Here is a 25,788-nt window from a genome sequence, read left to right as displayed (position 1 = left end):
TCCTCAGCTTCGACACCCACGGGGGCTCCGGGCTCCGCGGCCGACGCGCTGCAATTCCCTCCGGGCCCTAGCCGCCAGCCTAAACTTTCCCCCGGCGGTGGGCAGGGCCGGCCTCACCTGCGGGGGCGGGGCTCCTGGCCGCCCCGCCCCTTAGGGACCCGCCCACGGCCTGGGACGCGGGGCACAGCTGGGAGCCGCGGGGCGTGCGCGACTTTGGGACGCGGTCGGGCGCAGCGCAGCGGAGTGGATCCCGGAGCCGGCGCGGTCAGGTGGGCGCCGGGAGTGCGGGGCGGGGGTCCCCGGGGCCGCGAGGATGGAGGTGGGGGCAGAGGGTGAGAGCTGGGCCTGGGGCACCCCTAGGCCCGCTGGCCTGGCAACGAGGACCTGCCTGGGGGCCCCTGGACGCCCCCTGCCCCGCCTGTGGGCTCCCCCGGCTCTGGAGGCCCAGCTGGGGCCGCGCCCCCTCCCCCGTGCGCAGGTAAACAGGAGCGAGGGCGGGGCTTAGGAAAGGGAGGGGGACCCTTGTGACCGCTGCGTAGAAGCTGGGGTGCCCGGGGCTGGGCAGGCCGGCCAGGGGTAAGTTGTGTGGTTGTGGAGTGCTGGCCATGGTGGAGACCTGTTGCTTGTGAGTGTACGGGGATAGTGTGTGCGTGTGTATGAGAGAGGGTGTCTGAAGTGTGTGATGGTGTAGGAAGCTCAGGTGTGTGCAGAGATGGTGTCAGGCTGTGGGTATGGGTGTGGAGGGAGATGGACTATTCGTGTGACCCTGAGAGGGTGCACCATGACTGTGTGAATGATGTGGAAACCAATTCAGTGGTGTGAAATTGTGGGCTACCTCTGACGGCATGGGTAATGTCGTACGGGTGTGTGGCTGTGTGCATGGGAGGGAGTTGAACTGTTCATGGGATTAGGTGTGAGTGTGATCAAGAGGTTGCATGGCTGTAGTTGTCTTTCTGTCTGTATGATGGGGGAGTGGCAGGGAGGTGGGCAATGTAACAGGACGGCTGTGTGGGGTGTGACGCTGTCATTGTCAGCTGTCTGGTTGGGGACACAGGGCGGAGCCCATGAAGGGGAGTTTGCTGCCTGGGGGACTGTGTGATGTGGGAGCTGGTGTGCATCAGGGAAACTGCTCCAGTGCTGTGCAGCTGTGTGTGTCTCCGTGGCTGTTACTGTGGTCATCGGTTGGACTGTGGGTGGTGCAGGCAAGGCTGTGTCTAGAGCCTGAGATTGTGCATGAAGTTGTGGGTGGTTGTATAAATCGGCAAAATTGTGTGACTATTGGGTGTGGTTGTCAGATGGCTGTCCAACTTATGTGGTTGTGTTTGACTGTAGGGGGCTTGTGTGTGAGGTGTGAGACCAAGGATGGTGTAACATCCCTACACACATATATACATATAGAAAGGGGCTGATGCACAAACATACACAGAGAGAGATGAGGTGATGGGAGCTGCTTGCGGTGTAAAACCCACGGGATCACACGCTGCCCTTGCTGCGCATCTAAGTGTATATGATTGTGAACCTGTGAGCAGGTGCAGAAACCGCGGGGCTGCTCATGGTGGGTGCGCGCAGTGTCTTGAGCGACGATTGCCTGAGAGGGTGTGTGCACGAGCGGTGGCCCTGCCCCGGGTGTCTCCACAGCCGTCTGTGGTCTGGGCCCCCACTCGTGGCAGCATTACTGAGTGAGTTGAGGGGCTGTTTGTGCGCCTGTGTTTGGAGCTCTGTATGTGTAGCTGTGTGGCTGCCTGTGCAGGTGTGCAAATCTCTGGCTGGCCCGGAAGGGGCTGGGGAGCACTGGAGGAAGCGGGGAAGGTCGTGACAGGTCCATCAGCTGGGGGCACATGCTGGGAGGAGGCGCTGGGCATGCAGCGGAGACCCGGCTGCGTGGGGGGCTGCGCAAGTGGGAGAGGGCGTGTGTCATGAGCATAAGTGCAAGAAGACAGTCTGAATGTGAGACATTTGCAATTTGGTTACATTTTCGTGGGTGAGAGAATATTTCTGTGTGTGTTGTGTGTTGACTTTTATTTCTGAAAGAAAAATATACCTGGGCGTTGGGTTGTATTTCCAAGAGCGGAGTGTGTGAGTGTGTCTGCCTGAGTCAGTGTGTTGCATTAGGTTGTGCTTTGAAGGGAAAGTGTGGATGTGTATGTGAGTGTATTGAGTTTTATATTTTTAGAGGAGGAAGAGTATGTCCAGAATGTGTTGTATTTCTGAGAGGGGATTGTGTCTTACATTGTATTTCTAAGAATCCCTTCTGAGGTGTGCATTGAGGTGTATTTCTGAGAGGAGTGTGTTTGTGTGCAAGCGTGTATATGAGGGCTCCAAGGCACCACCGACTGTGTCGTTGACTTTGTCACTCACATACAACCATATGAAGTCCCACGTGTAAGACCCCCATCATGATCTGGGTCTCAAACCCTCAACTGTCACATGGCCAGTGACATCCAAGAGCCACACCTGTCACACGTGTGTCCCAACACGCCTTGGGCTGGCTGGGCCTGTCTGCAATGGAGGGCGGAGCCCCTTTTCCCTCAGGGTCTGTCAGCTCCCCAGGCCCCAGGAGCCCACCCCTGGGGTCCCTCTCACTGACCTCCCCATCTAGAGGCCTCCTCTGCTTCCGACACCCCAGCCCCTTGGCCCTCTCCTCCAGTCCCACCTCCCAGCCCCAGCGGTCTGACTGGTTCCCAACAAAAACACCCTAAGAATGAGCTCACAGAGTGGCTGCCGCCTCCACACACCCCACCCCACACACCCAGCAGAGGAAGGTGCCTCCAGTTCCAGGCCACACAGCCAGGAGGTCTGGGCCAGGGTACCCCTGGGGTGGCGAGGGCTGACCAGGTGAGCTGGGGCAGGTGGGGGGCCACAGACCAGCTGTTTGCCCTCTTTTGGTTAGTCATACATGGGGCTTTGGAGTTGTTCCCGGGGCGGAGAACGGGCAAAGATAGACTAGAACGTTCCCAGTGGAGGGCTGGCTGGGATGGGTGTGGGACAGGGTGCCGGCTGGGAGGAGGGTACGAGGCAGAGGGCAGCCTGGGAGGCTGGAGGGAAGATAACAGGAGGCGTCCTGCTGCTGGAACGGCTGGGGGCTGAGGGGCTGGCTTGCCTGGCCTTGGCAATCATTCCCCAATCCCGCTGCCCCCCAGGACCAGCAATGTCTGTGCAGGTGGCAGCCCCCGGAAGTGTGGGGCTGGGCCCAGAGCGCCTGAGCCCGGAGGAGCTGGTGCGGCAGACACGACAGGTGGTGCAGGGGCTGGAGGCCCTCCGTGCAGAGCACCGTGGCCTGGCCGGGCACCTGGCAGAGGCCCTGGCAGGACAGGGCGCGGTGGCTGGCTTGGAACTATTGGAAGAAAAGCAGCAGGTGGTGAGCCACTCGCTGGAAGCCATCGAGCTGGGGCTGGGCGAGGCCCAGGTATGAGGGGTCCAGCCCCGGGGGGGACACTCAGACCTCGGGGGAGGCCCAGGGAGGACGGGCCCAGGTATGCAGGGGGGTAAGCCTGCAGTAGGTGAGACCTAGGGAGCCAGGTCTGGGAGGGAAAGGCTCAAGCCAGAGATGGGGTCCCTGGGTAGCACTGGGGGGCCCTTGAGTGTGGCAGGTACCACTAAAGCAGATGGGATCCTTCTATAGAACTGTGGGTCTTGGGGAGTCTTTGGGGTACATGGGTGGGACATGCAGTCTCGGCATAATGTGTGCGCCTGGGTGAGTTGGGTATGTCCTGGGGGCCTCCGTGTCCTTGGAGTTACACTGGAGGGCGCTCTGCAGAATCTGGGGAACGGGGATAGAATAGGAATGCCCTGACTCGATGAGGCCTTGGGCTGGGGCAAGGGCTGTCTGGCAGGGTAGGGACCAGGCCCCTGACTCCTGCAGGTGCTGTTGGCCCTGTCGGCGCATGTGGGCGCCCTGGAGGCTGAGAAGCAGCGGCTGCGAGCCCAGGCCCGGAGGCTGGCCCAGGAGAACACATGGCTGAGGGAGGAGCTGGAGGAGACGCAGCGGCGACTGAGGGCCAGTGAGGAGTCCGTGGCCCAGCTGGAGGAGGAGAAGAGCCACCTGGAGTTCCTGGGGCAGCTGCGGCAGTATGACCTACCCGCGGAGGGCCAGGTGCTGTGGGACCAGGCGCAGTGGGGGTCATGATGCACTAGGGGCCCCGACCCTTTTTAGATACCCCATGGCCCCCAACCCTCCATGGAGCTCAGGGCCCTAGGTCCTCAAAGAACCCCCACAAGCCACTAGACTTTTGCAGAGGCCTCAGCTGTTCCACAAAAGCCCCAGATCCTCCCCAAGCCCTCAGGAGACTCCTGAGGGGCCTGACCACCACCTCCCTCAAACTTGGAGATCCAGGAACTCCCAACCCTCGCGACTCCCCGCCTTCCTGTCCTCTCCGCAGCAGCCTGAGTCCCCCCCTCGCCGAGACAGCCTGGCCTCCCTGTTCCCCAGTGAAGAGGAGGAAAGGAAAGGTGGGTGAGGGGGAACACGTGACTGTGGGGAGCTCGGCTGTGGAGGATGAGAGGCTGAGCTGGGGAGGGACAGCTGCCTCCCAGGGTCTCTGAGCAGGGCCGGGGGAGGTTAGGGCAACGGTCAGGACGGTGAAGCAGGTGGCTGTGGGGGTGGTGACAGTGGGCAGGTGAAGCTGGAAGGTGTGGGACCAGGCAGGTAGATGCCTGTGTTCACACCCCGTGGGCCCAGGGCCCAGTTGGACAGTGAGGCAGCTGTAGCCCTGGGGTGCACGTGCCCCCGTGTGAGGCTGGAGAGGTAGGAGGCCCGCAGTGACTAGGCACCTGCCACCCCCAGGTCCTGAGGCGGCGGGCGCTGCAGCGGCTCAGCAGGGTGGCTACGAGATCCCGGCGCGCCTTCGGACCCTGCACAACCTCGTGATCCAGTACGCGGGGCAGGGCCGCTACGAGGTGGCTGTGCCGCTGTGCCGCCAGGCCTTGGAGGACCTGGAGCGCAGCTCAGGCCACTGCCACCCTGACGTGGCCACCATGCTCAACATCCTGGCACTGGTGTACCGGTGAGGGCTGCGGCTGGCCACGGCTGGAGGGGCAGGGAGGGCGGGAATCGCTGTGGGGTGGAAGAGGGGGACCCCTGGTGTCCTGTTCTGCGTGGGGTATAGGGATGGTGGTGAGGAGGGGGACAGAGATCTGGGGAGGCCACTTGGACCCAGGCAAAGAGGAGTCAGGAAGTGTGGGTGACAGACCCCAACAGATTGGGTATGATACCTGGGGTGGCCAGAGGCTTGTCAGTGATCTGGAGGTGCTAGACTTAGGAGGTATGGGGAGACCCGGAAGGGGTGCCACCCATGCCTAGTTCGGCCAGGTCCCTGAACCTGCTGGGATCAGCCCGGCCCCTGCTACCCCACCCTGGCTGACCCCTGCACCCCTGCGCGCCCCACAGGGACCAGAACAAGTACAAAGAAGCCACAGACCTTCTCCACGATGCCCTGCAGATCCGAGAGCAGACACTGGGCCCTGACCACCTCGCAGTGAGTGGGGGCCCAGGAGGACGGGAGGGCCGGGGGCTGTGCCTTCCTACCCCTGACCTGCCTCCCCTGACCCCACAGGTGGCTGCCACCCTGAACAACCTGGCTGTCCTCTACGGAAAGCGTGGGCGGTACCGGGAGGCGGAGCCCCTTTGCCAGCGTGCCCTGGAGATCCGTGAGAAGGTCCTGCCCTGCCCAGCGGAGTCCCCTCCATTCGATCTTAACTCCTGACTGACTTCTCTTATACCTCACTCACATGCCCCCAACCTCCTCCCTGATCTACCCATTTGACCTTGCATCCCAAGGTCAAGGCGGTTTCTGGACCACCATGACCTCTGACCTGATAAATCTCCAGTTTGGTGTAATGTCTGCCCTCCAGCCCGACCTCATGTAATTCCCTCCTTTGTCCTGAATTCCCTAACTTGGGACCCCTGTTATGGCTGCTGGCATCAGGTAGCCTGCCAATCCTGGATGACCCCAATGACCTGTGACCCCATGACCCCATGACCCCTAGATCTTGGGCACCGACCACCCGGATGTGGCCAAGCAGCTCAACAACCTGGCCCTGCTCTGCCAGAACCAGGGAAAGTTCGAGGAGATGGAGCGGCACTATGCGCGAGCCCTGAGCATTTATGAGGCCCTGGGCGGGCCCCATGACCCAAATGTGGCCAAGACAAAGAACAACCTGGTGAGGGTGCTGGGGGCCAGGGGTGGGGGTGGGGATGCCAGAGGCCCGGAGCACCCCCTCTGCCAGGCCTTTGGAGAAGGGGTTCCCTGAGACTCAGCTTCGCAGCGGGGCCCTGACTGCTCGGCACAGAGGTGTCAGGAAACCAGCCGGTGGTGGTGGTAGCCAAAGAACAGCCCCATGAAAGACGCTGGGGACTGGCCGGGAGCGGGTGACAGCATCCGATGTTTATTGGCTCTAGCTCCTCTGCTTAATGCGTTCCCTGCACCATCCGTTTCTTAAAGGACCCTGTGAGGCAGGTGTTCCCCCATTTTGCAGATGAGGAAACTAAGGCACAATGAGGTTGCATCAGTGGGCCAAGGTAGAGCAGGAAACGGGCTGAGCCAGGAAGTCCCTAGCCCTGGGTCGCCTAGGCAGGGACAGCAGGGTCAGGCTCCAGGCTCTGCTGCAGGCTGAGGCCAGGAGTGGGTGGGGGCGGGGGATGTGCCTGGGTGCAGTGCTGAGCCGCGCTCAGCCAGGCCGTGCCCTCCTGCAGGCCTCAGCCTACCTGAAACAGAACAAGTACCAGCAAGCAGAAGAGCTTTACAAAGAAATCCTCAGCAGGGAGGACCTGCCTGCCCCTCTGGGTGAGCCCCCAGCCCCTCCCCTCCCCCACAGGTGGCTTCTCAGTGTCCCCACCACAATGTCCCCCATCTGTTCTCCAGGAACCCCCAACACAGGCACAGCTGGTGATGCAGAGCAGGTGAGGGTGGGCTTGGCTTCAGCTTCCAGGGTGGGACGGGCTGGCAGGGTGTGGGGACTGACTGGTGTCCCTGGGCCTCTCCAGACCCTTCGTCGGAGCAGCTCGTTCTCCAAGCTCCGCGAGTCTATCCGGCGTGGAAGTGAGAAGTTGGTCTCCCGACTCAGAGGCGAGGGGGCGGCGGGAGCAGCCGGGTGAGTGTTGCATCAGGTCAGTGAAGAGTCCTCATAGCTGCAGCTCCTCCCCTCATCCTGCTCAAGAGCCTTCCATGGCTCCCATCTCCCCTGTGACACACAATCAAACCCAGTGCTGGAGAGGTCTTCCCAGGGTGGGAGCCAGGCACCTGGGACTCACTCGTGTCGTCTGCAGGATGAAGAGAGCTGTGTCACTCAACACGCTGCACATGGATGGTGCAAGGGCTGCTGGGACCCAGGTGAGCAGCAGACACGGGCACCTAAGTCATGGGTGGAGTAGGAGGCCATGCTGACAGGCCCAGAACACAGAATGGATGGGTTTTACTTGGGGGTCAAGGTAGGGAATGGACTTGTGGGGACAGAAGGAGCAATACAGCCCCTGCGGTGGACAAGCTGGCAGCCAGGCTGCGGGGGTGGCTCCAGTAGCAGGTGGGCAGCTGCGTCTTGCTCCTCACCCACCCTTCAGCCATCCCTCGTGCCTGTTCCCAGTTCCCCAACCAGCACCTGAGTGAGGCCTCTCGGGCCTTCAGCGCCAGCACCCAGGACCTGGGCCCCCGCTAATGTCAACCGGACCGCATGGCCGCAGTTCTCGGGGACAGGGTGGGCACAGGGGAGTCCTTTCGTCTCCCTGCGTGGCGCCCCACCACTTGGGGACACCAGGTATATGGGGCTGCCCTCTCCTGTGATTAAAGGCTGTAGATTTGGCTGCCAGGAGTGTCTGCCTGAGGTCTCTTTCCTGCAAGGACCTTCCAGCGCCTCCCTGAAGCCCCCTCCCCCAGCCCTGCCCACACCTTGCGCTACAGCTGCTGTGCAATCTGCTCGATCCTCCGCAGCGTCTCCTCCGACTCCAGCTGCTCCAGGCTGAGCAGGGACAGGCCCAGCTGATCCTCCTGGAGGCAGGGACAGAGGGAGGGGTCAGGCCAGGGGCTGGGAGACTGTGGCTGTGCTTCCTCACACGCCCCCACGAGGAGAGGGGGGTCCTCGGTGACCGAGGTGGCTCACAGGGCTACAGGACAGCACACCTGAATTTGGAAACACCCCTGAGATGCAGAGCATACTATCCCCATAGACACAAGACAGGCCAGGAGGAGGGAGGTGGCAGCCACACAGCTGTGTCCAGGCTGGAGAAGGATCAGCCTTCCGGAGGCTCTGCCTGCCTGCTCACCCCGTTCTCTCGCCCTTCCTCCTCGGGGCTCCCACGCGCCTGCTCGTCTACTGTAGACACACGCTGGCGTCCGTAGCCCTCGACTCCCACCAGTTCCCAGGCCGGGTGTGTGGGCGCACACAGACCTCTCCTTGTCAAGGGCAGGCTGGGGTTAGGGCGGGGAGAAAGCCAGGAGAGCTTCCCGGAGGAGGAGCTTAGGTTGGGAGGCTGAAGGGAAGTCGGGGCGGGCCAACTCCACTCACCCTGTGGAATGGCTGTGCCATCTGCCTCAGGAAATACTTGGCCACCTGGACCCCCTCGTCCACCGTCAGGTTGAGGTTGGCGTCCGTGAGGTGCTCCTGGATCCAGCGGGGCAGCTTCCCCCGCTTGTCCGCCCCGGCGTACCGCTTTGAGCAGGAGCATGGGGGAGAGGAAAGGTGTCAGGACCCTGGGGCGGGGGCGGGGGCCCCCTGGACGACTGGGGGAACAGCCAGGTGGCGGGGCCCCTGAACCCGCACCTTGTCGGCGAAGACCATGAGGCCATAGTCCGTCTTGCCCCTGATGGCCCGACCCACACACTGGGCCGCATGGCGCATGGCATCGAAGGTGAGAAAGTCCTTCTCTCGGATCTGGAACTGGTCGCGCAGGTATTCCAGCCGTGCCTGTGGGAGATGATCCCTGACTGCCTGTCCCTCTGCATTCAGCCTCTTCCCCGCACAAGTCCTAGCAGGAGGGCCCGAGAGAGGCCCTGAAACGCCACGTCCCCGGAGCGGCTCACCTTGAGGATGCGGCTCTGGGTGTAGACGTAGGGGACACCGAACATGATGACGGCCCTCCCAAAGTGGTGCACTGCGTGGGCAGGGGTGTCGGTTACTGATGAGACCAGCAGGAAAGAGCACCCTCGTGCAGCCCAGGACTGAGAAGAGGGGATGTGCCTGAGGGCCCCACCGGCCCCAGGAACGGGCTGTGAGCGGGCCCCTGGGAGAGCAGAGATGGCTGAGCTCCGGGACGGCGCTTGGGAAGGGGAGAGCCTCATCTACTCACCAAAGTCGATTCCCTCGGACACTTTTCCTCGAGCCACTGACAGCAGGATGGCCCCACGGCCGTTCTCGCAGGCCTGGGGCGGGGAGGCCAGGACAGAGCTGTGACCCTTGGACCTGTCCCCTTTGGCCCATCTCTGGCCGCTGTGTCAGCACCCCCACCCCACCTCACCTCCTGGTACTTCTCCAGGGCGACACTGGTCTCAGCCCCGTCTTGGGTCTCGATGAAGAGTAGCTTGTTCCTCTGGATGTTTTCAAGGATGCCCTGGGGAAGGACACTGGGCGGGTCAGGGTGCGGGAGGCAGGAGGAGGATTAAGCTCACAGGTGTCCTGGCTAAACTCAGCTCTGCCCCCGGTTCCCAGGCAACAGACCACTTCTCTCCCCAGCGGAGACGGGCAGGGAGGGGGGTGGCACTGGCCAGCCTCACTTCTTTCGGAAAACCCTGTGATCCTGGCAGGGAACCGATCCCCACAACCCCCCTCTCGAACAAGTGGGGCAGGCACGTGACCCAGGACAGCCAACCGGGACACCTCCTGCCCAGGCAGTGACTGGAGATGCTGAGGAGCCAGGCAGAGCTGCTCAGAGGCTGCCCGGAGGTTCCTTATGTGACACCGTAAGAGAGACATGTGACCCAGGACAGACACACCGGTGGGACAGAGCAGAGGGTCACATTCAGTGGGGAGAGCTCTTTTCCGTACATGGGGCTGCAGCAACTAACTTTCCATATGGGGAAAAATGAACCTTGACCTCCACCTCACACCACACACAGAGATGAACTCGAGGTACTCACAGACCTCGGCTGGAAAGCTAGAACTACAGAGCTTTCTGGAAGGAAGCATAGGAGACCACCTTCGTGACCTTGGGGTAGGCAGAGGTTTCTTAACCAGGACACACAAGGCGCTCAGGACGTGGGCGCAGGTGGCCAGCAGCCGCCTCTCCCACTGTGTGGAAGGAGCCTGTCTGAGGACAAAACTGAGGTCTTGGCCATGAGTGAATGAGGGTCCCACCCCCACCTTCCCTGGGGTCTGGCTTAGCCAAGTTCACTTATCTCAGCCCAAAGCAGGGCTTGCTTCCACCGACCCCGAGAGCTGGGCCATGGCGCACCTGGAGGCAGGGAGGACAGAGGGGCCCGCCCCACACCCTGCCCAGACCTGGCCCACATGCTCCCCAGTGCACTCTCTGCCCAGAGTCTCTGTCCAGTCTTTTTGTTTGGTTAATCCTCACCCAAGGATATGTTTTCCATTGATTTTTAGAGAGCGGGAGGAAGGGAGGGAGGGAAGAAAAGAGAGAAGCACCGATGTGAGGAAGACACCAGCTGGCTGCCTCCCACGTGTGCCCCGACTAGGCCAGGGATTGAACCTGAGACCCTTCGGTCCATGGGCCGACACTCTAACCACTGAGCCAAGCAGGCCAGGGCTCTCTGTCCAGTCTTAATTCTCCAGAACCTTCCTCTAACAGCACAGCACGCCTGCTACTGTGTCTCCATGTCGAGCCACATATGCTAAGGGGGGGAGCACAGTCACAGTGGTAACCCCAAAAAGAGCAGCAAGGGAACAAGGAACCAAGAAGGCAGGGTGTGATTATTTCTCCTGAAGGGGACACCTTTGAGGAAGGGCCCACAGAGGTGTTAATGTCTCAGTCTTACCCTGGAGGTGGGGGAGGGCACAGGGTGTACACTATTTATTGTTTAAACTCTTCATATATGCCTTATACACTCTCCTGTCACCTATGACACATGTCACCATTTGCAGCACAAGTGAAGCCAACACAGAGGGGCAGAGCCAAGATCTGAGAAGCAAGGGGCCTCCTGGGTGTGGACAGCTGGGGCGGTGGGCGTACCTGCTCATACCACGAGGCCACGGCGCTCTCCATGTACTGGTAGCTGGTGAAGAAGGCCACGATGCCATCGGGGACCACGGCAGACATCTCCAGCAGGAGGTTCCCATAGTTCCGGATCACCGCTGTGAGGGGGCAGACGTTGGACCCTCTGCTGGCCCAGGTCCTCTTCCCTGCTCCCTATCAGCGTTCCTGTCTAATGCCTGGTCTTGAACTTGGGGTTCCTAGAAACCCCAATGAGCTATTTGTAGGATTCACACACACATTCCACTTCTCCTTGCAGGCCGGTGGGACAGCACCGCCTGCCCCCTAAAGTTAGGCCAGGTGACTTGCCATGGCCAGTGAAATGCATGCAGGGTGGCTGTGTGTCACTTCCAGGTGAGCACCTTTGTGAGCCAGTGCACAGTTCACCAGGATCCCTCCTGTCACATCTCACTGCAGGGATGTGTCCAATGGTGGAAGGTCCCAGAGAGGCAGTACTGGGCAGGCCCCCACCAATCCATAGTGCGGGTATTGTGGGCAAGTGGCAGCCTCTGTGTGAAGCCAGTGTGACTTGGGAGTATTTGTTACTGCAGCAAGACATAAACCATACTGACTGCTAAACCTCCCCTCTCGGAACCCAAACAAACCACCCCCATGGGCAGCATACCAATATCATCCCTGGTCTCAAATTTGGAGCTGATGGCCACCTGATCGTTGCCGCGGCCGATGATCTGGAGAACAGGAAACATCATAATAAGTTAAGTGGCCCCAACCGCCCTGACGTGTGAGTGCCGGTTGCCAGCTAGTGGTGTGCTATGCTTCTGTAGACACGGTGTCATTGAATGAACCCTCAGCCACCCTGTTCTCTGTACCACACAGAAGAATGACCTAAGGCTCAGCAAAGGTGAGTCGCCTGCCCAAGGTCACCTGGCAAATAAACAGCAGAGACGAGAATGAACCCAAGTGTGCCTGTGTTCTCAACCAGCAAGTGTACTCCAGCCAGCCCCAGCCTGCGGCCAGTCTGTTCCAGGAGAGCGCTCCTCACCGTGACCTTGACAGCCGCTGGTGCAGCCCCACCGGCCCCTCACAAAACCATGCTGCACCGGCTCACAACCCCTGGGACACAACTCCCGAAACCGCAGCACTCTGGGAAGCCCAGATATGTAAGTCTGTCACAAACCGAGTAGCGAAACCTGCCCGCCCTGAATCTATCAGTCCTGACTGGTCTCCCTTTCTGACCCTGCACAGTGTTTCGCTGCTGGAATACTCATGACTGCCAGAGGCTGCTGCTCCGCCCGCCCACCCGTGGGGAGTGTTGCACAGCACAGGCCCCGTTTCAAAGTCAGGAAAATTCTCTGCCTTGGCCGGTTTTGCTCAGTGGTTAGAGCGTCAGCCTGCGGTCCAGAGAGACTTGGGTTCGGTTCCTGCTGGGGGCGCGTACCTTGGTTGTGTCGTGCGGGTGGCAACCACTCAATGTGTCCCTTTCATGTCAATGTTTCTCTCTCTCTCTCTTCCTCTCTCTCCCTCCCACTCTATCTGAACAAAAAATGGGAAGGTGTCCTTGGATGAGGATAAAAAAATAAAATAAAAAACAAATTCAGGAAAATTCTCAATTCTCAAACACCTAGCCCAAGAGCTTCAGATGAAGGACCGAGGGCCCGTGTTGTGAGGCCCAATTTACAGAGGAGGCTGACACACAGCAGAAGGGTCCCTTACCAAGGTCACAGCCAGACAACTGGCAAAGCCACGTTAGCCAAGAGCCCGGCCCTGGGCCACATAAGCATTTCATACCCGTGAGCTCACTCTCCTCTCCCCCTCCTTGGGAGGTCACAGAGGCGGCATCCCCATTTTACAGATGAGGAACCGAGACTGGAGAGCATGCGCACAGGGAGTAGTAGCGTCAAGCCCAGGTCCGTCTGAGCCCGGAGTCTGAGCCCTGAGCTGCACGGCTCTCCTCCTGAGCAGTGAGGGAACAGAGGGAGGAAGGACAGCCCCTCACTTCCATCTTCCCGCCCCGTCACCCAACCCTCTCCCACGCACCATGGGGCACAGGCAGACCCGGGCCAGTGTCATGGTGAAGGTTGCCATGGTGACAGGATGGAAGTCCAGGATCTTGGGGTAGATGTCCAGTGGGGATAGCGTCTGTAGCGGGGACAACGGGAGGGATCTCAGAAGGACTGGGCAGGAACCAGGAGCCACACAGGAGGGCTGGGGGCCGGGGGCAGAGAAGGTCCTCACCCCAGAGGTGATGATGACAGACTGGAAGCGCTCGAAGACGGGTTTGATGGCCAGCGAGGCGTCCATGCAGCTGTGGGAAGCAGACGAGGGTGGTAAAGGCCAGGCCAGCGGGGCTGAGCCCCGTAGTCCATTCACGCCCTGCTGGGGTCAGGTCTCACCTGAAGTGCAGGATGGGGTTGGCAATGGTTGGGGTCCTGTCGTCAAAGGGCTCGATGATGATGGTGAAACCTACAGGGAGCCGGGGAGAATGCTGGGGTGCCAGTGATAACCGTGCTCACTCGCCCAGTCCCCACCCCCACAGTGAAAGGGACCAGCCAACTGCAGCCCAAGCCTAAAGCCCAGGCATCTGAGTCCAAAATACACCCCAGCCTGACAGCTTTTCCCCAACACCCATGCAAACATTCATGGAGGATCCCGTCTCTCCCAGGGCACAAGGGCCCGGCCTGCTACTCCAGCCTCTCCCGTGACCTTCCATCAAAGCCATCAGGAGGCCGTCAGCTCTGCCTCCACAGTCGGTCTGCAATCTCACCACTTCCCCACCCCTTCCCGGTCAGCTGCCATCACCTCCTGCCTAAACCACTAGGGCTGCCTCCTCACTGCCTCCCAGTGCCCACCCTGCTCCTGCACAGCACAGAGGGACTCTGAATCCCGAGGCAGGTCACACCCCTTCCCTGCTCAACAGTCCCTCACAGCCCCCGCACCACCCCCGCCCCCTCCCCGGGTCCAGAATCATCCATGGGACCTTGCCCTTCCGGCTCCATTTCCTCCTTGCTCACGGGTCTCCTGCCTGACTCGCGAGAACCACCAGGCTCAGCCCACCACAGGGCCTTTGGACTTGCTGGCCCCACTGCCTGGAGAGCTTCCCAAAGTGGCTAGGTCCGTTTGGTCATATGGGACTCAGCTCAAACGTCAGCTCCTCGGAAATGCCTTCCCTGGCCACCAGGCCACTGCAGGTCTGCTCCCACCTGGCGACCCACTTGTTTCTCAGGAAAATGGTCACTTTCTGAACTGTCTTCTTTGTTTGTGTGTCTTTGCTACCATTCTTTCCCTCTAGAATGTAAGTTCCAAGAGGTCAGGAATAAGGTCTTTCTTGGTTCCTGAAGCTTCCCCAGGGCTGGGCCTGGCTTGTTAGTTGAACAAATAGATAAATGAATTCACATACTTAATTTCACTTAGTAAAAAAACAAACAAAACAGTCAAGTCCTCCGTGCCCAGCCCTGTGCCAGAGACACAGCAGAGATCAGCTCCGGACCTGCCCCCTCAGGGCTCACAGTTAACTGATGGGGACACAGACCTGTCCCCAGACAGTGACTACCCAAAGTGGCAGGGCTGGGACGGGAGAGCCCAGAAGAGGGGGCTAGACACAGCCTGAAAGTCAGAGAGGGCTTCCTGGAGGAAGGGACATCTCTACTAAGCCAGGAACTGAAGGATGAGGGGAGGACGGGGAAGGTATTCCAGGTAGAAGAAAGTATAAGAAAGTGGGGAGGAGAAGAGAAGGAGCCTGGGAGGGAAGACAGCAGGAGACAGAGAAGTGGGTGCGGGAGGAATCGTCCAGTGGGACTTGCAGCTGCTGGGCCCAGGGGTGGGGAGCGGATCCTCCGTCCTCCCGCCGAGGCCCAGCCCAGCGGAGGACATTAGGCAGGCCTGACCTGGTTTCCTGGATAGAGGAGTAATCCCCGGGGATCAGACTGAGCACTGGGCCAGCTTAAAGCTGAGGAAGGGGAGGGAATGCTGACCAATAAAGGCGATAAAGCCTCCGGAGCGCTTCCCCTCTCCCTGGCAAGCTGGAGATCTGAGCACCACCCTCAATGCCTCCCCCGGCGCCAAGTCCTGGCTTCTACCTCCCACATCGCTCTCCAATTCCTCCCTTTCTCTCGTCTGGCCCTGGTTCAGGCTCCATCTATCCTGCCCCCAGTCCCTGTGGGAAGAATCCTTCTAAAGTACAAATCTGCCCCGCCCCTCCCTTGCTCAGAACCTGCCATGGCTCCCCAGTGCCAACAGGAACAGAACAACCAAGTCCTTACCCCGCCCTAAGTGGGAGCTGACCCCACAGAACTCTGGCCTCATCTCATCGCATCTCCAGGCCCATCCTTCCCCAGCATGCAGCCAGAGGGAGCCTCTGAAAGCACCGATCGGAGCCCGAGGCTCGCTCACTCAAAACTGTTGGTGTCTCCCCAGTGCCCTTAAAGCCCAAACTCCTGCACCCTACGAGGTCCCGAGTATTCGAGTCCTGCAGACAACCCTCCAGACCCCACTGGGATCCTGATTCCAGCTGCCAGGGGGCCCAGCGGCAGGACCAGGTGCACTTACCCTTGGCATAGGTGCTGACCAGGGTGGCAAAGTTAGCCAAGAGGGTGAGGGGGGAGAAGTCAGCGAGGTCGGCGATCTCCAAGGTATGCAGCAGGGAGCGGAGGCGTTCGGCACAGAATCTGGTAGGGAGGCCAGACAATTAGGGGGTGATGGAAAGTCCAGACAGGCCCAGCAGCCCCTCCTCCGCTGTCAGAGCACATGGCCACGCGTCACCTCCACAGTGACAGCAGGGTCTGGGGCGGTCTCAGTCACCTGTGTCTACACACTGTACACCAGGCAGAGCCGAATGCACGCCACACATGGTCACACAATCTCATACGTAGGTTCTCAGTCCAAGTAGGAGAGCCACAGCCACACCCAGAACCTCAGGCGCGTGAATCCTGCATGGCCACACAGTCATACACGTACGTGCACCAGAACCTCGGCCCGTCTCAGTCACACGTGGCCACCCTGGTGACACAAAAAGCATCCGAGTCCCACATGCTCACACACCCTTGCAGTCTCACACACTGCCACACTCCATCGGTACTGATGGAGGGGAGCGGGGCGGGACTAGGGTAGAAAGTGACATGGTGCCGAGCCAACCCGAGTGGTTGCTGGGCCCACGGAGACCCTTTGGGAGACGGGGACAGAAGGGCAGCCGCTTGTCCATTTCTGTGTCTTTCCCTTACACGCTGCTTGTTGCAGACTGAATCGTGCACCCTCCCAAAATTCATATATTGAAGCCCTAACCTCGAGTAGGGCCTGTAGGAGGTAACAGAGGCTAAGTGAGGTCATGGGATGGGGTCTTCATTTGACAGGACTGGTATCCTAAGAGGAGGAAGACGCCAGAGCTCTCGGAATGGGCACAGGAAAGGCCACAGGAGGGTGCGGCGAGGAGGCCACTGTCTGCAGGCTGGAGAGGCCCCACCAGAGACCGGATCTGCCAGCACCTTGCTCGCAGACTTCCAGTCTCCAGGACTGTGCGGTAGTTTGTCGCGGCAACCTGAGCAGACTCGTGTGCTGCTCCCCACAGGCTTCTTGCCGATGCCACGGATATGATATCGGGGTTCCCAGAGCTCACAGTAAGTGAGCCACGGACACTGACAGTCGGGCTTGACGCTCTCACCCCTGGGACAGACAGGCCGTGGAGCAGGACCATCTGGCCCCAGGTCTAAAACCTGCCCCTTGCTCTGACTCAGTAGTTGGAGCGTCAGCCTGTGCACCGAGGGCTTGTGGGTTTGATTCCCAGTCAAGGGCATGTACCTGGGTTGCAGGTTCGATCCTTGACCCCAGTCAGGGCACATGCAGGGGGCAACGGATTGATGTGTCTCTCTCACATCACTGCCCACCCTCCCACTTCCACTCTATCTAAAAATCAATGGAAAAAATATCCTCAGTGAGGAGTAACGAAACAGAAAAAACCTGCCTCCTGCATGTCATTTCTTCAAGTGTCTTCTGTACCACCCACCCCAACTCTGGGCTGGATCGGGTATTCCCTCCGGGCTCTCCCATTCCGGCCCTCCCGCTCAGGTTCGTCCCTGTCTGGAGAGGGGTCTGTCTCCCCACTGCAGTGTGAGCCCAGAGGGCAGGGCCAGGGCTGTCTCAGTCACCACTGTGTCCCTAGCACAAAGCAGGCCCTCGGGGAACATGTGTTGGGTGGCTAGGATCCCACCTCTGCCCTCACAAGCCTCCCATCTGGGGGGAGACGGGAGGCCACACTGAGGGCTGCCCCACCCGCAGAGGCGGAGCAGCCCCCACAGGCCTGGTTTTGCACAATGACCCCACGCAGTGCCACTCACACAGCACCGGGCAAGGGCCTCCCCACCCGGGCCCACAGCGTCCTCATCTCAGCATAGGGCACCACAGTGGTTCCAGAGGCCCGGAACGTAGTGCTCAGCCCACTGGCAGCCCTGAAGACAGGGTGGGTACCTACGTCACTGCTTCCTCATTCAGCCACCGCAGAAAGCTGCGTGTAAAGGAGACGACCCCCTACCCATTTTACAAGGAGGAGACTGAAGTTCGGAGACCGATGACTTATCCAAAACAGTGGAGGAAAAGTAACAGGAGGCCCCATTCTCCCGCCAGATTCGTTCTCTTGCCCTCAGGCTTAGGGCTGGGAGGGGGGGGGGGCAGTGAGAGGCCCTGGTCCAGGGGGTCTGGGGCATTTCTCCCAAGCTCTCACCCTGCTGAGTCTTGTCAGGGGCCCCTCCTTAGGGCCGCTCTCTCCCCTGCTTGTGGCCGGGCGTGGAAATACCTCTGAGCTCCTCCAAGTACCCCTGTTGGCTCCTCTGCCCTGCCCATCCCCCTGCAAACAGTGTCTCCATCAAACTCTCTTCGGGTCAAGTCTCCGATCGAGCCATGTGCTGCCTGCCAGGCCCCTGCCCAACACAGGGACCTCGGACCAGCTCCGACCTTGTCCCTGGACCTGCACGCACCTCTGCGCCCCACTCCTCACTTACTGCTGACATTGGCAACATGGTGGCTCCGGGCCACAGGTGCGGGGGACAAGGCTGCCAGCAGGGACCCCCCGCCGCCCCCGGCTGTGTGGGGCCGCACCTGAGGGGCTTGCGCCCGATGCACACGCGCTGGGCCAGGCCGCTCAGGAAGGCCGGAGGGCTCTCCTGCACCACGTGCTGCACGCGCAGCCGCCACTTGACGTACTCCAGCAGCCGCCGCAGGAAGCCCAGGAAGTGCTCGGCCGTGCGGATGGAGCCCGGCACCGCCTCTGCGGGGAGAAGGGGTCAGCCGCCACGCCGTGGCTCTCACAGTGGGACAGGGCAGTAGGGCAGGGAGCCGGCCGAGGTGGGGCAGCAGCTCACCCTGCAGCACCTCATCCGGCAGCACGGGGTTGGCCAGGTGGGCATCAGTCTCCCGGGCGACACTGGCCTCTCGCAACCCCTCCACGAGGCGCCGGTACTCGTCCCGCAGACGCTGCTCATCTGTCTCCTTGATCCTGTGGGGAGACGGGGTGTAGGAAGAGCGGGGACACTTGAGGGGATACTGGGACAGGGCTGGTGTCCCTGGAGGCACGTCTGGCAGAGAACAGGGGCTCAGAAGAGGCAGAGGCTAGATGGCAGGGGCTAGGTGGGCACCAGGGTCTCCCAGCCGCCCACATCCCCACCTGAGCACTGTCTTCTGCAGGGTCTCCAGGTTGCCCTGGCATCTGTCCAGGGTCCGGCGGGTGAGGTTGACACTCATGGAGTCGATGCAGACATTGTCTAGAGAGGAGTGGGGAGAGGGCCGAGCTCAGGCGGGCAGACTGGGGGCAGCATGAGGGGCTGGCATAGCCCCCCGGCCCCTCCTCACCGATGTTGTGGGCCTCGTCAAAGACCACGACAGCCTTGCGGGCCAGCTCCTTGGACACCAGGTCTGCGATCTTGGGGTCCAGGAGGTAGTGGTAGCTGTAAACCACCACGTTGGCGTGCAGGATCTGGGGGGCAAGGAGGGGAGGGTTACCCTAGCCTGAGCCACCCCCAGCATCTGAACCCTGCTACTGCCCACACTTCCACGTCACTTCCTCACAGGCCCACAAATGGGAGACAAGGACAGACAGACAAGACAGGCAGGCAGAGGAGAGGCAAGGAAAGACAGACACAGGCAAGACACAAAAACAAGCAAGTTGATAGAGACAGACAGACAGAGACACAGAACCATAAGGGAGATACAGGCAGACAGACAGACACAGGCAGTCAAATAGGCAGGCAGCCTGTAATCCTCACACATGCCCTCTGCCCACCCCCTGCCGGCCTCCTCACCGAGTAGCGGGCAAGGAAGTATGGGCACCAGCCCTGGCGCCGCCCCACAGCCTTCAGGTCATCCAGGTTGTAGATGCCAGCAGGGAGGGGCGCCTGGCGCCCGTGAATGTCAAATTCCTGGGGCAGGGCGAGAGGGTGAGGGGGTCAAGGGAGGTGGGCTGTCACAAGCTGTCTGGCCCGCCCTCCCTTAGCCCTGTCCTGCCAGGCACCTCGTAGAAACGGCAGTGGGGCAGGCTGGTGTCCCGCTGGTACTGCGCCCGCACGTAGGAGGCTGTGAGGCTGTGGCATTTTCCATCGACGTCCTTCCCAAAGCGCAGGGGCGTTACCTGGGGAGCAGGCCGGGGGGTGTGCATCTCAGCCCTGAACAGGCCGAAAAGCCCAACCACTGCTGAACCCAGGGCTCTACGCCTCATGACTGGGTGGGATGGGAGGCTGCCCTGTCTGGGGTGAGACTAGGGGATTTCTGGAAAACTCAAACCTCAACCTGTCTCAATAACAAACAGTTAAGACACTTGGGAACTTAGTGCAGTGATGCAAGAGTGGCAAAATTGTTACTTTTAAATCATTATTTTTAAAACATTAAGCCCTATGCCCTGGCCAGAGATGTTCAATGGTTAGAGCATCAGCCTGAGCACCAAAGGGTCAAGGGCACACACCTGGGTTGCAGGCTCAGCTCGATACCTGGCCCCGGATGGGGTACGTATGGGAGACAACCAACTGATGTGTCTCTCTCACCTCTCTCTCTCTCTCTCTCTCCCCCTCCTCCTTTTTTCTCTCTTCCTCCCTCCCTCCCTCCCTTCCACTCTCTCTAAAAAGCAATGAAAAATAGTATCATCGGGTGAGGATTAACAAAAACGTTAAGCCCTATATGCAATGAAGTATCATTCAACCATGAAAAAGGAAACATTTGTGACAACATGGATGGACCTTCAGGGCATTATGCTATGTGAAATAAGTCACACAGAGAAAGACAAATTACATATGACCTCACTTATATAAAGAATCTTAAAAAGAAAAAAAAGAAAAAAGAAACAACCAAGCTCATAATTACAGAGAAGAGATTGGTGGTTGCCAGAAGTGGGGTTGGGGGTGGGTGACCTGGGTGAAGGGGATCAAAAGGTATAAAATAAATAAGTCATGGGGGTGGAATGTACAGAATGGTGACTGTAGCTAATGCTGTATTGTATATTTGAAAGCTGCTAAGAGAATAGATCTTAAAAGTTTACATCACAAGAAAAACTTTTTTTATTGATTTTTTAGAGAGAGAGAAACATCGAGTGGCTGCCTCCTGCATGCCCCCTACTGGGGATCGAGCCTGCAACCCAGGCATGTGCCCTGACGGGGAATCAACCGGGACCTCTCAGTCCATGAGACAACACTCAATCCACTGAGCCACGCCAGCCAGACCATTTATCCTCATTTTACAAAAACGAAAACTGAGGCCCAGACTGCAGAAATCACCTATCTAAGAACAGGCAACTAATAAGTTTCAGACCAGGAAACCACACCTGCTAAACTCTAGAAAGTGCCTTTTTTTTTTTTTATCCTCACCCGAGGACATTTTTCGATATTTTGTTCAGATAGAGTGGGAGGGAGAGTGTGAGAGAGAAACATCGGCGTGAAAGGGACACATCGAGTGGTTGCCACCCGCAAGACCCAACCAGGGCCGGGGACAAACCACAACCGAGGTATGTGCCCTTAGCGGGAACCGAACCCGGGTCTCTCCGGACCGCAGGCCGATGCTCTAACCACTGAGCAAAACCGGCCAGGGCTAGGAAGTGCCTTTTCAACCTCTCCCAGGCTGGGGGGAAAGTAGGAAGGCTCCCCAGAGGAGGTATGCTCGCCTCAGCCATGAACAATAAATCGAATTTGACAAGTGAGAGGAGAATTCTGTGCATGGCCCCATATCTCCCTGAGAGGTCTGGTCTGAAGACTAAAACTCCTAGTTAGATGGGAGAGTTTCCTCAATCCTGGGGCTTAGGGCAAGGGGAGGAATGGGCGCTCACCTCAGGATGAATACACAAGTTCTTCCGAGAGCTCAGAGCCAGCCCCAAAAAGGGCAGCTTCTCGCCTTCCTGCTTCTCATAGAAGTTGAGCAACTTCCGAAGCTCTTCAATCACCTGTACCAGTCGAGGAGGGAGGGGACACCTGGCCTCACTGAAAGCACAGGCTCCTGCCCAGCCAGGCTCCTGCCCAGCCAGGCCCCAGGCCCTTCTTCAACTTCCCAAACACCCCACCCCGAGCTGTGATGGCAATCACCAGGGGGACCAGTGAGGTCCAGGAAAAGTAGGGGAGCACAAGGATTGGCCCCAGCTCACCTTCTCAATCTCAGGCACCGTCCTTGAGCAGTAGATGAGTTTAGTCACCTCCAGCGGATACGCCTGCCAATAAAAATGGGCTCAGCCCTGTCTGGCCCCTGGCCCCCTTCCCCCTCCACAGGCCCAATGGGTCACTTACCCGCTGATATGCCATGATCAGGGCCAACAGGGACACTGTCTTCCCAGTGCCTGAGGGCATCTCCAGGACTCCATGACCCTGCGTGTTGGGAGTGAGAGGAACAAGACACAGGCTCTCAGAACTTCAGGGCACAAACTCTGGGGACCCCCCCCCCCAGAATGCCACCATCTTGGAATAGCAGGACAACATAGCTATTGCAAGTCTGTGCCCCAGGAGCAGTGGGTTTGAACTCCACTTCTGCCACCTCTTTGAGTGGTCTTTGGCTAGTGCCTTCTGGCCTCAGTATCCTGGTCTCTAAAATGGGCCTAATACACTCTAATGAGAAACTGGAGGTTAAACATTTGGCATAGTATCTGATATATCATGAGCCCCTTTTCTTTTAATTTAGCAAAGCCTTCCACTTTGTGCCTGGCAGTATTTCTAAGTGTCTCACATCAGAGTTTGTCAACTTTGGCTCTAGTGACATTTGGGGATGGGATGATACTTGGTTGTGGAGGGCTGTTCTGCGCAAGGTAAGATGTTTAGCAGCATCCGTGGCCTCCACCTACTAGATGCCAGTAGCACCCGCACTCTACCAGTATGCCAATCAGGAATGTCTCCAGACATTACTGAATGTCTTTTGGGAGGTCAAAATCCTCCCCCGTTGAGAACCGCTACCTTACTTAGCCAGTTAACTCATGTAACCCTCACATTAACCTCTGAGGTAGGTACTATTACCACACCCGTTATGCAGAGGTGAAAACTACTGAACAGGGAGGTTAAGCGGGTTACCCAAGGGCACACAGCTGTGGGTCCAGGACTACAACTCGGGTAGCAGACCCCAAATTCTACATATTCCTAACCACGGAGCAGCTCCGCCTTTGATACATGTCAGCTGCTGCCACTGTTGACTATTATTATTTTAGATAACAGGAGGTTTGGGAGTGTGGGCTTTCCAAGGACCTCGGGTTTCTAGCTACACCTCCTGCATTCTCAGTCTTCGCCGGAGCGGCACCCCATCTGTCAGGTGGGCAGCGGCGGGTGGGACGCACGCACCTTGGCATCCAGCGTGCGTTTGAGCTCCAGCATGTAGGAGAACTGCTCGGGGTAGATGTAGTCGTACGGGAAGTAGACCAGCAGCCCGTCCACGTTGAGCCTGGCGGCGGGGGCTGTCCGGTCAGGTCCGCGTCCCCTCAGCCCCTCTCCAGCCCCCACACTTCCCAGTCGTCGAGCCGAGAGTTTACCTGCCGGGCCTGGCCCGCCCGCCCCCCGGATATCCCCCAGTTCCCCAGGAGCCTCAGGGTGCCCTCAGCATCTCCTCGTTGCCCATCCCCGTACCGCACCGTAGGTCCCTGCGGCTATCCCCACTCCACCCCTTCAGTTGCCCCTCGTCCCGCAGGGGCCCCGAGCGCGCCCACCGGTCCCCCCATCTTCCAGGACCCCGCGCCCGTTAGCGAGCCGCAAACCCCAGCCCCTCTCACTTCATGGCGCCGTCCGTGGCTAGAAGCAGCGTCAACCCGCCCCCCTCATGAATATTCAGTGAGGCAGGATCCGTGGGGCGTCCTCGAGGCGCCGCTCCACCTTCCTCACAGCGCCATTGGCTGATCCTGCCCGTCACTCCACTGGGTTGGAGCCAGTCGGGATAATGCGCGTGCGCACGGCAATGCGAGGGCGGGGTCCCGGGAGAGGCTGTGCCAGAGGCGTCGCTGAGGATCGCCGAGGACCAAGAACTAAACATGGAAGGAAGAGAACCGAGAGAATCGATATCATTCATTCGGATTCGGTCTTCTCGCATCCGCCCAGATTATCTGAGTAGCCAAGAGAGTCTGGGGGAAATGACAGGGATATTGGGTCCCCTTCAGGGCCCACGAGTTAGGAATGGTTTCACCATACCAGATAAACATGCACTTATACAATAACTGCTGTGTTCTAAACTTCTCTGGGATAAATAACTCCTCTCATTATTGAGCTCCTACTAGTCGCCAGATACTGTCTTAACCCGTCAGTAATAAAAAGGCACTGTGTTTTGATGGTTAAATTGTGTACTCTGGAACCAGGATGCCTGGGTTCAAATCCTGTGTGACCTTGGTCAAATTACTTAACTTCTCTGGTGTTGCATTTTCTTATCTGCGAAGTAGGAAAAATTAGGTTATCTATAGTGTAGAGGACACTTAAACTAGCCCACATAAAGCAGTTAAAAGTGGGTTTAGAGAGGTCTCTGTTCGATTCCCGGTCAGGGCACATGACCGGGTTGCGGGCTCGATTACCAGTAGGGGGCGTGCAGGAGGCAGCCGAACGATGTATGTCTTTCACATGGACGTTTCAATCTCTCCCCTCCTCTCTTTCTAAAAAATCAATAATAAAAAACATTTTTTAAAAACTGGGTTTAGCACATACTAAGCATTCAATAAATGTGTTAGTTTCGAAAATAGCTAGGGGCATCTACTGTGTGCCTGACCTGGTACTAGGCCCTCGGTTACTATTTCCTTCATAATCACCTCACTTTCATTCATTCACTGATCATATATTCCCTGAGCCCCTGCTCTGTGCACACCCTGTAGAGGGTGTTGAAAGGCACACAACAGTGACCATCTGAGACAGCCTCAGCCATGGCCTCTAGGGGCTCAGATTTCAGTGGGGAAAACAGTGCAGGGCTGGGATGGGGGGTAGGCTGGGAAGCAGCACTTGATCAAGCTGTAAAGCCTTGGGCAAGTTTTTCTCTGAGACTCAGTTTCCTCACCTCTAAAGTGGAGATAATGTTACTTACACCAACCAATGGCATTCATTATACAGTCATACAAACGAAACTATAATTCCAAAGCTAGACAAAGGCTCTGAAAATAGGTCGTAGGGAGCTAGAACTCATAACGGTGGTGGTGATGGGCAGGAGTTGAGCCAGTTAAGGAGGTCACTGGCTTGACCCTGAGCCTTACGGGAAGGAACACTTGATGGGAACAGCTAGACACAGAGATGCTCCTTGCAGTACAGTGTACAGGAGAACAAACTGGGAAGGGCAAACACACATGACGTCAGATGGTTGGGAATGCGCCGTGATGATGCCTTCTGTTTAGGAAGAGTTGGTGCCCTCCACATCCCATTCCAGCCCCATCTTGCTGCTTACTCCTGGTGTTCTCTTTGCCTGTATGTCATCTCCCCCAAACTTACCCTGCCTCTCACCTACCTCTCACCTTCAAGTCTCAAAGAGACATCCCCTCCTCCAGGAAACCCTTCCTCACCCCCAGGCTGAATCAAGCACTTTCTCAGGGCACTCCAATCCCAGCCCTGGTTACTCCATTAAAGTGGGGGAGGGGGGAAAGGAGGGAGGATGTCTTCAAACCGAGAATGCAATAAGATGAAATTGAGCATTGGATTTACATGGGCTGGGCACTGTGCTAAGCATCCTGTCACCTGCCTGACATCATTTCCCACTGTTCTCTTTCTTGCACACTCCTCCCAGCCACACCTGGCCTCCGGGCCCCTCCACCCAGGCACCTGCTTAGTCAGCTAATCTGGATAACAACTTACTCCCAGTGTAATGTTGGGAGAACAACTGCATTTATTATCTTACGGTTTCTGTAGGTCAGGAATTGAATAGAGCTGCAGTCATCCAGCTCAACTTGGAAACAATCCACCACTAAGCTCACCAGGTGGTTGCTGGCAGGATTCATTTCCTTGCTGGGAGCCCCCTCAGGTCCCTGGCACCGGGGCACCTCTGAGGGCAGCTGGTTTTATCCAAGTGAGGGAGCAAGAAGAACCAAAGAGCGATGCAAAGATGGAAGTCACTGTCTTTTATACCTGATGTCAGAAGGAACTGCCCATCACTTTTGCTGTATTCCATTCCTTAGGACACATCACTACACCCAGCCCATGCTCAGGGGAGGGGTTACTCCAGGTGTGAATGCAGGAGGCAGGATGGTTGGGAGCCATCTCTGAATGACTGCCTCCTGCCTCCTCCTGGCCTTTGCAGTAGCTCCT

At 58.5% G+C, this 25,788-nt stretch overlaps 2 protein-coding genes across 8 annotated transcripts; one reads left to right on the top strand and one right to left on the bottom strand.

The window, feature by feature from the left end:
- The first annotated feature begins 193 nt into the window (after window positions 1–193).
- Window positions 194–7,775, top strand: KLC3 (kinesin light chain 3). 4 transcript variants are annotated; one of them, XM_036275104.1, is made up of 13 exons: window positions 194–269; window positions 3,141–3,406; window positions 3,863–4,093; window positions 4,383–4,449; window positions 4,784–5,003; window positions 5,387–5,474; window positions 5,553–5,654; window positions 5,986–6,159; window positions 6,692–6,782; window positions 6,861–6,898; window positions 6,983–7,089; window positions 7,265–7,328; window positions 7,579–7,775. In XM_036275104.1, exons 2-13 carry the CDS (start codon window positions 3,149–3,151, stop codon window positions 7,648–7,650), a joined length of 1,512 nt encoding a protein of 503 aa, XP_036130997.1. In that variant the 5' UTR covers window positions 194–269; window positions 3,141–3,148; the 3' UTR covers window positions 7,651–7,775. The 4 variants fall into 4 exon arrangements, with proteins under 4 accessions (XP_036130997.1, XP_036130995.1, XP_036130998.1 ...); XM_036275102.1 differs by having other exon boundaries at window positions 4,380–4,449; XM_036275105.1 differs by having other exon boundaries at window positions 4,380–4,449; window positions 7,556–7,663.
- On the bottom strand, window positions 6,822–23,325 carry ERCC2 (ERCC excision repair 2, TFIIH core complex helicase subunit). Of its 4 annotated transcripts, none has more exons than XM_036275097.1 (24): window positions 23,295–23,325; window positions 22,870–22,969; window positions 21,835–21,912; window positions 21,696–21,758; window positions 21,384–21,497; window positions 19,587–19,703; window positions 19,378–19,494; window positions 18,929–19,052; window positions 18,744–18,840; window positions 18,442–18,575; window positions 18,179–18,347; window positions 15,641–15,759; window positions 13,489–13,558; window positions 13,331–13,400; window positions 13,133–13,234; window positions 11,760–11,823; window positions 11,114–11,235; window positions 9,446–9,538; window positions 9,278–9,350; window positions 9,012–9,082; window positions 8,752–8,895; window positions 8,497–8,640; window positions 7,881–7,979; window positions 6,822–7,258 (listed from the first exon to the last, which is right to left on the bottom strand). In XM_036275097.1, the coding sequence occupies exons 1-23, from the start codon at window positions 23,297–23,299 to the stop codon at window positions 7,887–7,889; spliced, it is 2,283 nt and encodes a 760-aa protein (XP_036130990.1). In that variant the 5' UTR covers window positions 23,300–23,325; the 3' UTR covers window positions 6,822–7,258; window positions 7,881–7,886. The 4 variants fall into 4 exon arrangements, with proteins under 4 accessions (XP_036130990.1, XP_036130991.1, XP_036130994.1 ...); XM_036275098.1 differs by having other exon boundaries at window positions 6,822–7,179; XM_036275101.1 differs by lacking the exon at window positions 23,295–23,325 and adding an exon at window positions 23,232–23,270.
- Between the last annotated feature and the right edge of the window lie 2,463 nt (window positions 23,326–25,788).

The sequence above is a fragment of the Molossus molossus genome, unplaced genomic scaffold (genome assembly GCF_014108415.1).
Source record: "Molossus molossus isolate mMolMol1 unplaced genomic scaffold, mMolMol1.p scaffold_m16_p_21, whole genome shotgun sequence".
Taxonomy (NCBI): domain Eukaryota; kingdom Metazoa; phylum Chordata; class Mammalia; order Chiroptera; family Molossidae; genus Molossus; species Molossus molossus.
The sequence above is the reverse complement of the archived record's forward strand: the minus strand, read 5'-3'. Positions and strand labels throughout refer to the sequence as shown.

Coding starts and splice junctions, on each gene's coding strand:
- KLC3 (XM_036275102.1), top strand. CDS start 3,149: ATGTCTGTGCAGGTGGCAGCCCCCGGAAGTGTGGGGCTGGGCCCAGAG. Junction 5,004..5,386: donor ATCCTGGCACTGGTGTACCG/GTGAGGGCTGCG, acceptor CGCGCCCCACAG/GGACCAGAACAAGTACAAAG. Junction 5,475..5,552: donor TGGGCCCTGACCACCTCGCA/GTGAGTGGGGGC, acceptor CTGACCCCACAG/GTGGCTGCCACCCTGAACAA.
- ERCC2 (XM_036275097.1), bottom strand. Junction 11,236..11,759: donor TGAGACCAGGGATGATATTG/GTATGCTGCCCA, acceptor GCCCCCTCACAG/CGGTGATCCGGAACTATGGG. Junction 7,980..8,496: donor TGGCACAGCCATTCCACAGG/GTGAGTGGAGTT, acceptor CCCTGCCTCCAG/GAGGATCAGCTGGGCCTGTC.